Source organism: Hordeum vulgare, chromosome 4H (assembly GCF_904849725.1).
Source record: "Hordeum vulgare subsp. vulgare chromosome 4H, MorexV3_pseudomolecules_assembly, whole genome shotgun sequence".
Classification (NCBI taxonomy): domain Eukaryota; kingdom Viridiplantae; phylum Streptophyta; class Magnoliopsida; order Poales; family Poaceae; genus Hordeum; species Hordeum vulgare.
This window is the reverse complement of record NC_058521.1, coordinates 589,855,269-589,868,871: the sequence shown is the minus strand read 5'-3', so window position 1 is coordinate 589,868,871 and position 13,603 is coordinate 589,855,269. Positions and strand designations below refer to the sequence as shown.

At 44.8% G+C, this 13,603-nt stretch overlaps 1 protein-coding gene across 1 annotated transcript; it reads right to left on the bottom strand.

Moving 5' to 3' along the window:
• Positions 1 to 6,645: 6,645 nt before the first annotated feature.
• On the bottom strand, positions 6,646 to 11,252 carry LOC123449814 (CBL-interacting protein kinase 9). The gene is made up of 15 exons (XM_045127153.1): positions 10,699 to 11,252; positions 9,989 to 10,051; positions 9,826 to 9,897; positions 9,551 to 9,658; positions 9,364 to 9,444; positions 9,172 to 9,225; positions 8,966 to 9,091; positions 8,799 to 8,888; positions 8,548 to 8,670; positions 8,323 to 8,433; positions 7,986 to 8,102; positions 7,849 to 7,905; positions 7,443 to 7,517; positions 7,277 to 7,353; positions 6,646 to 7,188 (listed from the first exon to the last, which is right to left on the bottom strand). The coding sequence occupies exons 1-14, from the start codon at positions 10,885 to 10,887 to the stop codon at positions 7,282 to 7,284; spliced, it is 1,338 nt and encodes a 445-aa protein (XP_044983088.1). The 5' UTR covers positions 10,888 to 11,252; the 3' UTR covers positions 6,646 to 7,188; positions 7,277 to 7,281.
• Between the last annotated feature and the right edge of the window lie 2,351 nt (positions 11,253 to 13,603).

Genomic DNA, 13,603 nt, shown 5'->3' with positions numbered 1-13,603 from the left:
TCCTGCCGGTTGCCGTAGCATCGACGTGCAAGTCGATATTTAACTATTACAACATGATCATCTCATAAATTCAACATATCATATCATGTCTTTGGCCATATCACATCACATGCATACCCTGCAAAAACAAGTTAGACGACCTCTAATTTGTTGTTGCATATTTTACGTGGCTGCTATGGGTATCCAGTATGGTTGCGTATTACTTACGCAAAACCACAACGGTGATATGCAAATTGCTCTTTAACCTTCTCCAAGGACCGCCTCGGTCAAATCCGATTCAACTAAAGTTGAAGAAACAGACAACCGCGAGTCATCTTTATGCAACAAGTTGCATGTTAGTCGATGAAACCGGTCTCTCGTAAGCGTACGAGTAATGTTGGTATCGGTCGCTTCAATCCAACAATACCGTTGAATCAAGAAAAGACTAAGGAGGACAACAAATTGAACATCAACGCCCATAAAAAATTTTGTGTTCTACTCGAGATATCATCTACGCATGAACCTAGCTCATGATGCCACAGTTGGGGAACATTGCATGGGAAACAAAAAAATTCCTACGCACACGCAAAACCTATTCATGGTGATGATCATCTACGAGACGGGAGAGTGAATCTACATACCCTTGTAGATCGCTAAGCGAAAGCGTATATAAAGCGGTTGCTCTAGTGGAACATCTTCGTGATCCAAATCGCAGCCTGTCCCGCGATCTCATCATGATCCGTCTCGCGATCCCATCACGATCCTTCCCGATCTAGTGCCGAAGGGACGGCACCTCCGCGTTCAGCACACGTATAGCTCGATGACGATCTACGCCTTCTTGATCAAGCTTGAGGGGCGGATAGGTAGATGAGTTCTCCAGCATGATGACGTGGTGGTGGTGGTGGTGAACTAATCCAGCAGGGCTTCGCCTAAGCACCGCAGAACTAGACTAGAGGAGAAACAGATCTAGAGAGAAGTAGAGGCAGCCGTGGCTGATTTCTGTGTCTCAAAAACCCTCAATACCTCTAGTATATATAGGAGGAGGGAGAGAGGGGGATTCCTTGGCCCCTCCTACAAGGAGGAGAGGTTCGGCCGAAGCTAAGGGAGAGTCCTCCTCCCACAGGGGAGGTGGACTCCCTTGGGAGGACTCTTCCTCCTTTCCTTTTAAAATTTCTTGCCTTATCCCTCCACTCCTAGCCGCATGGGCCTTTAGGGGAGGCTTTGGCAATCCCACCAAGGGATGGTACACCTCCTCTCGCAGCCCATGAAGCCCTTGGGTCGTCACACCCCTCCCTATGGTCCCCCGGTACCCTCCCGACACTCCCGATACACTATCGATGAGCCCAAAACTTTTCTGGTGACCAAAACAGGACTTTCTATATATCAACTTTACCTCCGGACCATTCCGGAGCTCCTCGTGATGTGCAGGATCTCATCCAGGACTCCGAACAACCTTCGGTAACCAACACGTATAACTCAACTATACCGAAACATCACCGAACCTTCAGTGTGCAGACCCTGCGGGTTCGAGAACTATGTAGACATGACCTGAGACATTCTCCACTCAATAACCAATAGCGGGACTTGGATTCCCATATTGGCTCCTACATATTCTACGAAGATCTTTATTGGTTGAACCTCTTTGTCAAGGATTCAGTTAATCCTGTATGTTGTTCCCTTTGTCCTTCGGTATGTTACTTGCCCGAGATTCGATCGTTGGTATCTCTATACCTAGTTCAATCTCGTTACCGGCAAGTCTCTTTACTCGTTTCGTAATACAAGATCATGTGACTAACTCCTTAGTCGCATTGCTTGCAAGGCTTGTTGTGATGTTGTATTACCGAGTGGGCCCTGAGATACCTCGCCGTCACACAGAGTGACAAATCCTAGTCTTGATCCACGCCAACCCAACAGACACCTTCGGAGATACCTGTAGAGCACCTTTATAGTCACCCAGTAACGTTGCGACGTTTGATACACACAAGGTATTCCTCCGGTGTCTGGGAGTTGCATGATCTCATTGTCATAGGAACAGATACATTGACATGCAGAAAACAGTAGCAATAAACTAACATGATCATATGCTACGTTTATAGTTTGGGTCTTGTCCATCACATCATTCTCCTAATGATGTGATCCTGTTATCAAATGACAACACTTGTCTATGTACAGGAAACCTTGGCCATCTTTGATCAACGGGCTAGTCAACTAGAGGCTCACTAGGGACAATGTATTGTCTATGTATCCACACATGTATTTGAGTTTCCAATCAATACAATTCTAGCATGGATAATAAACAATTATCATGAATAAGGAAATATAATAATAACCAATTTATTATTGCCTCTAGGATATATTTCCAACAAGTACCACCCACGAGCGGTAGTACTACCCGCTACTACTGCTCAACTACCGCCTAACCTTTTGGACTCGGAATTCTCTCAGCGGATATAGGGGCACAAGTAGGGCAAGGCACTACCACTCATATGCGGTAGTACCGCTACAACGGTACTACCTCCATTCCTACCTTAGTCTTTCGTCCATGGGCCATGTACTACAACCCCAACGATAGTACCGACTGTATCGCTGGGGCGAGCGGTAGTTTCGCTCTAGCGGCACTACCATCTCATAGCCCTGTGCCATTGCACTCTACAACAGGCACAACCGCCCAAGTAGTTGTACCGCTCCTATGAGCGATAGTACCACTTGTGTGCACGCTGAGAGGGGGTAACGGCTAGATTCTTTTCCCCACTATATAAAAGGGATCTTCTTCCCCAAGAAGACCACCTCTTCTTTCCTCAAGCTCCATTGTTGCTCCAAGCTCCATTTTCACCCGATCTCTCTCCCTAGCCAACAAAACATGTTGATTCTCTAGGGTTTGGTTGAGAGGGTCCCGATCTACACTTCCACCAAGAGAAATTTGATTTTCCCCACTAATCCCTTGTGTATCTTGTTACTCTTGGGTGTTTCAACACCCTAGATGGTCAAGGTCACCTCGGATCCACAATCCATCGTGGCGGAGCTTTGTGGTGGTGTTGGGAGCCTTCGATTAAGTTGTGGAGATTTCCCCAACCTTGTTTTTAAAGGTTCGATCGCCGCCTTGAAGGGAACCACTAGTGGAATCACGACATCTCGCATTGTGTGATGGCATGAGGAGAATATTGTGGCCCTAGTGGCTTCTTGGGGAGCATTGTGCCTCCACACTGCTCCAACAGAGACGTACTTCCCCTCAAAAGGAAGGAACTTCGGTAACACATCCTCGTCTCTATCGGCTCCACTTGTGCCTATTTCTTACCTTTACTTCGTGCAAGCTTTACTTGTGTTGTATCCTTTGCTTGCTTGCTATTTTAGTTGTTGCTACTATCATATAGGTTGTTCACCTAGTTGCATACTAGACAACCTATTTTTTGCTAAACCTAATTTGTTAAGAAAAGCTAAAGATTGGTAGTTGCCTATTCACACACACCCCTCTAGTCAACCATATTGATCCTTTCAGCAATGCTAACCTGTAATTTCTTAAATATGTTTGGGCTTATTTTCTTGTGGAAATTATGTCCTTTGTGTCGTTGTTCTGGTATTCTAGTAAATAACTTTTTCCTAATTTTCTCCTACATGGAAATTAAAGGATAAAAATCTTGCTTCAACAATAGCATGATTGAATGATTCACACGAATTGTTGTCCACTGATTCACAGTAGTAACCACTTGAAGAAATGTCCTAGCCCAATGCACTAGTTCTATTCTCATGATATCTTTTTCACCCTCTCGAGTTTCTTGAGCAAGTTTTGCTTTGTACTAATTGAAATCATGCTTGTTTGAAGCTTTGGCAACTACCCAAAACTTCTTCTGCCACTCATGTGCCCCGTGATTCTTCCTCCAGTTGGCATAGATGTGTCTAGTACAAATTCTATGCTCAGCACCAGGGAGGTAGTCCTTCATTGCATTAATGAGCCCCTTTTACAAATCAAAAATGAATACCCATCCATCACCATTGTTGTTAATGTCAAGATCCTTGATAAACAAACCAATAAACCACTTCTATGTTTCATTCGTCTCTTATCAACAACTCCTTAGACCTGTGGATACATTTCACTGTTGGCATCTCTAGCAATGGCACACATCAGCTCTCCTTTCAAAGATCCTTTCAAAAATAGCCATCTAACCCTATCACTCTCGTGTAGCCAGCTTTGAATCATAGCTTAAATCCATTAAAGCACAAATAAAAGCTTTGGAAAATGTTTTGGTCCATATTTTTTGGATCCAAACACCCCGCGACAGTGCTCCCAGGATTACTTCTAAGTAGATTCTCATGATAGTCAAATACCCTGTTATACTCACTCTTCATGCCATCCATTCATTTTTCCAGCACTAACTTTTTTGCATGCTTGCATTTGGAAGTTGAAACATCTGCAAACATATTTTGAAGCAATGTTGCTTTCATGCTTTCAATTTCCACATTGGATTTGCTAGAATGAAGTGCTCATATCTTTGGGCGATAACCTATGATGTCACTTGTTTGTTTTCCCTACTTTGTGGACACTACTGATCATCATTGAAGGTTATTATTTGAAATATTTTTGTTATTGAGTTATTTGCATTATATATCAATCAAGGGCAGCTGGACCATCCACACTTGGGCCTAACTCTGTTACTTTCATATTTCATGAACACTATGCTTCTCTTTGTTACAAAACCATATCTCTTGAATGCTTTGACAAGTTGGTTCTTGCTTCTAAAGACCATTTCCATGCTGAAATGAGGAATTTCTATGACATTGTTGTATCTTGGATACGTGCTCTTCCACCTCATTGTTTGTTCATCAGAGTCTTCACTATAAGAATAGTCTTCATCAGATGAATCATAGCCTCATTCATGCCCTTCTCCCACTATCTGTTCTTCCGTGTTTGCTAGTAGCTCTACCCGAATAGGAGTTGATGGACCACTTCCAATCTAGCTTTTTGTATCTCTCGTCTTCTTGAATTTTCTTGCATGTTTTCTAAGCTCAACAACTTCAGAGTCTTCCCTACTATCCTCACTATGTGGCGCATACTGAGGGCCAGACTCTGAATCAGTACCTGGAACTACACCTTGATGAGTTAGCATTGCAATATGATCACTAGCACCTCCTGCTACACTAGATGGCATCTGATGTTGAGCTTGATGTGGCTCTGCTGGCACTTGACTTGGATCATCTATTTGTGACACTGGTACCTGAGACCCAGACATTGCATAAACAACCTCCACTACTGTTAATTGCCTCCTTCTACCACTAACTTGCTTAACTGGACTAGTAATAACATGTGCTATCACACTGGCTAGTGTCTCCAGTAACAAGCACATTCTCAACTAACTGAACTTGTTGATCAGAATCTTTAGTTGGCTCTGCACTAATGACCATGTTAGGTTCTTCATCATCACTAAGATTCACAAACTCATCTTGTTCAAAGACACAACCACTTCCACTACCATTATTGTCTTCCTCTCCGTGATACTCAACATAAATATCTGCTACTCCTCCAACACAAATATACTCTTCCATTTGCACACATGTGTTGTCATCATTCAGAAACACGAGTCACTCACCAAGTGTTTTCCCATGCATCAGAAAATAAAATTCCGTAGACTCCTTCAATTTCATATGACCCTTCAAGAAACCTTTCAACTCTTGCAAATACATCTTGTCCCTCTCAATATCTCACATCTCCTCATTGCCCCCAACATACTGCAGATTAGGACAATTCCCCGCAAACTTTCCTCCAAAATAAAATGTGACACTCAAAATCTATGTCGGGTCCATGCTTCAAACTGCAATAAAACTGATAGAAATCAACAAAGGAGCAAAAAATTGCATCATTTTTTCATAAAAATCGCCGCTTTACCTACACCAGAACCCTCAATTTCGCACCCCCCCCCCGATGCCTCTACTACCGTCGTCGATAGACAACAATCGTCGTCGTTGCCACCGATCACCTCCCCGTGGCCACTGCCGCCGCGGAAGCAGAGACAGAACACCAGGGTACACCACCTCGAGCACTACAGCGGACAAGCCGCGTTAGTGCGGTATATTGGCCGCGCTACTGGACCGGGCCGGGCTACGGCGAAGAAATTCCCGTGCCGAACCGGCCTCTCCCACCCCCTCTCTCCCGCCGATCCTGCTCACACATGCCACGTCGGAAATCCCTGTTTGGGAATGCTGTGAAGGTTGAAATTAGACCGAGATTTGTGAGTTCAGTGTGCTTATCTCGGGGATTGTGAGTTCAAGGTTTGATTTCGCCAGCGTCTATGACTTCAAGGTTCTTTTTGGACTTTTTCCTTTTTGTAGTATTGATGTGAGTTATGGCTTTAAATGCCTGGTCACACTAGATAAAAAACGTGGCTGGATATAAAATTGTGTTCATATTGTTTACATGGTAGAGATAAAATCATATCTCATTGCACACATGAACAAATATATTTTATCAATTTCCGATCCAAGTCCACTCCATTTTCGATCTGAATCCGTAATCTGATAAAATCCGCATTCAAATTCGGTCATTCTCTTCTCTGCTCCGTATCCAACAAAAAAATATGGTAAATGATATGGGAAGGGCATTATCCAATCCGTTTACATCACTAGCTTCCAGGGCTTTGTAGCGCTTTCTGAATCTGCGTAGCGAACCACCATCACTGTCACCAACTCTAAATTGCATAATAGTACTACCAAGAGCAGTTCACCTCTGCTCGAAGTACTGGACGAATTACATCACACTGTTACAGCCTCCGCCTAAGCAAGCAAGACAAGGGTCATGAAGATACATCCAAACCCTGACGAACGCTGGCATATTGCTGATCAGATATGTATCCGCTGCAGCAAGGCTTGCCTTACACTCTGAAGTCTGAACTACCATTATTCATATTCTTAAATGCTTCCAATACAAAATACAGAAAGGCACACAACCCTGGTGCAAACTAAAGCACATTCAGGATGCCTGTTAGGCACCCCGTTGCAATATTACAAGGAGCTTGTCTGGGAGGGCCTCGTTGTACATGTAAGTGTACAATCGCGCTCGGTAAAAAAAAAAGGCGCTGTCTTCGACAAGAGACGGCGGACTGGACCATCGATGCGGTGCCGGAGAAATATACAGTACCCAGCACCCAGCGGTATCAACTGAAGGGGTGGTCCACCGGTACAGCACCGCTAGATAGTTCCATTCCGTGAAGTATCAATCATCTGGAGGATAGAGCAGCAAATGTGTTAGGACAGGGAGAGAAGAGGGTGGAGAACAACAGTTAGGAGTTAAAGGAACACCGAAGCTCACCACGACTATTTCGCAATTGTGTTGGATTCAGTTTTCCACACAATGTCTTTTAGTTCTGATGAGAAATTCTGGTAGAACTGCATGCAGTTTTGAGAAAACGGTGTTAATTGTTTCAGAATTCAGAATGGTTGGCAATTAGAATTGAAATGTAAAAATGATATCATACACTGTGAAACTCCAAGGTGTCTCCTCCAGTTTTACGAAGTTCAACCATATGGAGTGATGGAGCAACCTCAAAAACCTGCAACAGATTGTATGCAATCATCAGGCTAGTACTTACGCAAGTAAAAGGATCACACCCCAGAAAACCTAGCATGATTAGCACTTTGAATGAGAACTCAAAGCAAAAGTAGACGCAGCCTTATAGAGCAATCGTGGTGCCTTTTAAAATTACTTACTCCCTCCGATCCATATTAATTGCCGCTGATTTAGTATGGATTGGAGGGAGTATTGATTTCTGTTTTCAGATACAGTGCCTGGCTGAAGGATCTTTTAATTAGAGTTAGCAGCAGAATTTTAGTGGAACTTGTAAACAAGTTTTAATGTCTCGGTATCAGCAACAGAGTCGGTACCTCCGTTGCTACAGATAAATGACCTTTTCTTCCTGTCTTGTCACCTTTCAGTTTCATCTGGAAGTTCACAAACAGAAATCCATATCAGTACTGAACTGCTCAAATTCTAACAAACTCTTGAGGAACATAATGGTTACCTTATAATTTTGTTTCCGCACATTGAAACCAAGAGGGCCACAGGCTTCCTCTATTTTAGACATGATCTCTTGTGGTGTGCGTTGTGACGCAAAGGATGTTTCCCGCTTTACCATCCCCTATATAAGGAAAGATCAAATTATTTGCGAACCAACAAGGTTTAGTAATAATGCAAACTTGTGCCAAAAGAAGATGCCTAGATTTCTAGAAAGGGACAGTTAAGTGACTGGCATAATGATACACCCTGCTTGTCACTACTTCAGTAATGACATGCAGACAGTCAGGGATATCGAACTATCAAAACTATTCGATTATAAATCAACAGTTCTGTGAACCTACCATCATCTCTTTCTCAAACAAATTTCCGAGGTTGAATCCCGCCGACCTTGAAATAAGAGCAAATGCATTCATGGATTCTGGTTTTTCTCTTCTCTCCGCCACAAGGTGTTCCTATGAAATAGGAAACCAAAAGTCATAAATAAAGAGGAGCCTTTGAAACATATTTTTTCTGGGAGAACAGATATGCCAACTGCAGAACAGGAAAAGACATTCAGATTTTATTACCTCTGAACTATCGAATGCAGCGTCGACATCTTCAAGGCTCACATCTTCATTGTGCTCAGAAAGAGGTGGTTTATAGTCCTTCTTGAACCATTCATCTTCCAAAATTTGGGCGATTGTTATCCTCTGCAAAAAGAAAAGGAAAAGAGCAAGTGTAAACTAATTATTTTCTCATTCTCCGACGCAAGTAAAGCTTCTAAAGAAGGAAGTTTCAGATATAGAAGAATTCAAAGGTGAGCATAACAGGCACTTACAGTGTGAGGATTGGGATCGAGAATGCGCTTAATAAGATTTCTTGCACCCGTAGAAAACCAGGGTGGACAAGAAACATTAGCTCTGGAGATCTGTAGAGAAAACGGCAATAGTCTTGTTACTACCAATTTCACATGACAAGAAAGGCATGTCTACGGCAGCAACTTACCAATTTATACAGAGTCATTAAGTTAGGGTCATCAAAGGGCAAATATCCAGCCATAAGGACAAATAAGATTATGCCACAGGACCACACATCAGCAGCCATACCATCATAACCTTTATCAGCAAGCACCTAAAGAAAAAAAAATCAATAATTACACTGCTAAACATATTTTTTAGACAAGCTAGAAACACAAAGGCAAAAAAAATCACCTCAGGTGCAACATAATTTGGTGTTCCACAAGCAGTATGCAGAAGTCCATCATCCTAAAGTAAAAATAAAAACGAGGTGATCAATACTCTTTCCGTTAACTCTTTCTCGTGCTCAAGCACAGTACCTTATGTTTCTGAAAATGAAAAGAAATGCATACTTCTAGCTACTAGCCAACTAGGTAGAGATCATACTTTTGTTTGCGGAGAAAATGCGCTGAGACCGAAGTCTGAAACTTTGAGAGCTCCATATGAATCAAGGAGCAGGTTTTCTGGCTGCAAATGGCACATAAAACATCCATAAATTAGGAAATGTATCACGGAGCATCAACGTTTAAGCTACATACATATATCAGGAACTGGGTAGGATAACTGGACAAACCTTGAGATCTCTATGGTACACTCCACGACTATGACAATAATCGACCGCATTTATAAGTTGGTGGAAGTATCTTCTTGCTTCATCTTCTCCTAGCTTCCCGGAATTGACCTGATTATTGACAAAATAATGATGATTAATAAATGAGTAAAACAACTAAACCATTAATGTGGCGTTATATAACTGACCTACAAGATAAGCTCATGACATGTAAAAACGATTGCATGCAGAGTAAAAGGCATAAGTAACATCCAGCACGTGAAGTTTGAGGGTCTTACGATCTTATCAAAAAGCTCGCCTCCCTCAACAAACTCAAGAACCATGTATATCTTCGATTTGCTAGCCATCACCTATGAAATGCACACATGTTAATTAAGTGAGATGAAAGATATATAAAAGATGACGAAACAAAACTGTCTCTGCATAAAAACTAGAGTATACCTCATGCAGCTGGACCACATTTGGATGTCTTATTAGCTTCATTGTGGCGATCTCCCGTTTGATCTGAAAAGGTGGGAATAGATGTTTAGTGTTCACGATCAGACCAGATCTTCTGCACGGAGAGTACACTGGACAATTTGGGCGATTGTTATCCTCTGCAAAAAGAAAAGAAACACGAGATACAGTTGTAGAGCGTGCACCCTAAGAGATCCATTTTGCAGAGCTAACTACGTAGATTCGTCACAATTTTCAATTCGTATTCGTTAGCACCAACCTGTTTTAATTATTTTTTAACGTTGACGACAAAAGAAATCATCAGGTAGCGGCTGACGCCCTTGCGCTTGACATTTCCGCCCGGAGGAACAATAATAATCCCCACGGACGGACGGACGGACGGAGAGAGAATCTCGACCATGACAGAGACCTCGACGTCCCATGGTTATTTGGGACGTTCTTTTCGGATTAGGTGGTCGGTCCTCCGATGAATAAATTATACTACGAGATGATGCTCCGGTCATAATCTATATAGGGGTTTGTTCCTCAATTCGACGAATCATTAATTAATCAATTACGGTGCTTGTCCGGAGCGATTGGAGGAAGAAAGTGCAAGCAGGGAAGCAAAGAAGCGATGATGGTGGTGGTAGGGGGATTGATTGATTAGAGATTAGAGAGGGGCGGGGGGGGGGGGGGGGGGGGGGGGGCGGACGGACCTGCTCGACCATCTTGTGTCGGAGGACGTGGTTGCGGTCGAGCACCTTGATGGCGCAGGTGGCTCCGTTGCGGGTGTCCTTGGCGACCTTGACCTTGGCGAAGCTGCCCTCGCCGATGGTCTTGCCGAGCTCGTACGGCCCCACCCGCGTCGTCCGCCTCGGCCCCCCGCCCCTGCCCGCCGCCGCCATCCCTCCTAGCTTTCTCCACGGCGGTGGTGGCGGACCAATGAATCAACGATGGATCAGGTCAGGTGGGTCGCTGGTGTGGTCTCTGTCTCTCTCCTCCTGCCTCCCGTTGTTTTGCTTCGGAATTCACGGCCAGTTTATAAGAGAGAGAGAGAGGGGGGCAGAGGATAGAGCCGCGGGCGGGTGGAGGCGCGTGGAATGAGACGGATGGCGGCGGGCGGGCGCACTGAGTGCGCGGGTCCCATCCCGTCCTCTCCCCCGTGGGCCGCGCATGGGCGCCGCTTGGCTCTGGCTGTGGCTGGGCGTGGCGTGGATAACTCCTGCGGGCGGCGGTGACGGGACGGTTTGCAGCACGCGGTGGATAGCTTGGCCTTCGAGTAGCATGGTTTCGTGGGTGCGGGTAAAGATGAGGTTTCCCGCGTCTGTCTGTTCCGATCGTGTTTCTTGGTCGTCGATTTTTTCTATTTTGTTTTGGGGGGGTAGATGCAGCTTCGAGGAAGGAGCGGCGGCGTACGGGTGCGGGCCGTGCGCCAATCACGCACACGCTGAAAACGACCCTACATCTACTTTATCTTTATCCCGGCAACATCTCTCGGCATTGGCTGGTCGGTCAGTTAGGTCATCTCGTGGACGCGTCCCGCGAGTCCGCACTAGCTAGTCCTTGACTCGCAGCCTGCACATTCATGCGGTATCTTACATGACGGCTGCTACAAATCATGCAACGTCAATAAATAAAGGAAATTATTTAAAATCAACCGGATGAAAACTCTCTCTCTCTCCCTCTCGTAAGCACCCGTTTCCACACACCACGTGTCGCCGTGGAGCCCACCACCGCTCCCATCCCCTCCCCTTATTTTCTTCCCTGGCGTATCCTCCACCCATTTTATTTTATTTTCCTTTTCTCGTTCGTCAAGCGGCGTAGCGGAGGCACCACCGCATCGGAGGCGCTCGATTCAGCCTCACGCCGTCGGGCAGTAGAGCGCCAAGCAAGGTTGTTTGAAGCTTCGTTGCGGCTGCACTGAAGCTCCTCCAGGGATGCATGGCACCATTCCCGTGCTGCATCATAGCTTTCACCGTCATTGTCGTGCGCTGCGTCGTAGCTCCTGCCATGGCCGCCGCATGCTGCGTCGTGGCATCCGTCGTCATCTGCTACGTTCGAATGGAGCACGCCACGGGTTGCAATGGAGCACGTCGAGCCACCACGGCTGTAAGGGAGCTCCGCCGCGGTTACAATAAAGTTTCTCCAGTGTTACAATGGAGCACGGTCATGGCTGCAATGAAGCTTCGTCGGCCACGTCGTCGATGCGGCATTGATGATTTTTTATGCTTGGAGTTGCCATGTCCATGGCTGCAATGGACCAGCACCCTAGTACTCTCGGTGCTACATGTCGGTGCTCCCGGAGCGCCGCCCTGCGCTACAATGAAAGGATGCAAGCGATGCAGCGGCCGGTGATGGCTCTTAGAGATATATTGCAGCGCTCGCCAATGGTTCTAGCGCTGCGAGGACGGATTTGCCATGGCAGGTGTTGCGTTGCCCCCATGGAGAAAGATACGGGAAGAAGACATGAGCTGGGATTGTGTTGGTTGGATCCAATGGTCATCCAACGATAGATCGGATGGCTACCCACTCGGATGATTTCTCTAAGAAATCATGCGACTGATTTATAGCAGGTGCCACAAATAAAACTACGTAGATCATCAAATAAAGGAAAAGTCCAATTTAAACAACGTGAATAAGACTACGTAGATCATCAAATAAAGAAAAAAGCCTAATTTAAACCTTAAACTTGTATTGGTCGGACGGAATGAACCCTCAAGTCAAAACCCCTGTTGATTTCACCCTCAACTATGCAGTTCCGGTCTAAATCAAACCCTGACATCATATCAACCGAGATTCGTCTTGTGGGTCGCCCCGTCTTAATTTTTTCGTTCAAAATAATAAATTTCAAAGGAGGCACACCCTGCTGGGATGCGCCATCGCACAGGGTGCGTCCAACTGGGCTGGCCCATTGCGATGCACCGTGAGCGCATGTGAAAAACCGCAAAAACAAGAGTTAAAATAGTAGCAGCGGACGAAACACTATTTGAAACATTTCTGAATAACATTTCAATATTGTAGTAATTTTGTGGACTTACAAACAACTTTCTGGAATGGTGAACACATCTTGAAACTCCCCAACAAATGCCCTCAAGTGAACGCACGATGCACCACTTCGATGCCATGACCGTTGCCACTGGTTACCGCAACGCTGTAGAACAAATGGTTCAAGGGCCCAAGAATTATGGGCAGTCGGCTGATGAACGGCGACGACGAGATGTCGGCCACACACGAAGTACATCCTTGAGGGCATCCGCAAGCGGCTACCATTACCCGTCTATAATCAAGAAAACAGTCGTTTTCTTCAACTTTGATTACTTGTCGAGTGATGCATGCATGTGTTCTTGTAGTTGTGAGTATATTATGATTTTCTTTCTAATCTTGGTTAGTTTTGTAGTGATTTGTCATGATTTTATTGATTTTGAATTCTCACCGTAAATGTAATGCATACACCACGGGTTAACAACACTACGAGACAACGGATTCTCAAAAAAAAAAAACACTACAAGACAACGACTTTACAAAAGGAATCACTGCTCGACAGTCGATGTTGGTTTGTCTTCCCAAGACTGAAGCTTAAGCTCTACCTGGTCAGCACTTTTCTTAAATTCGTTAATTTTA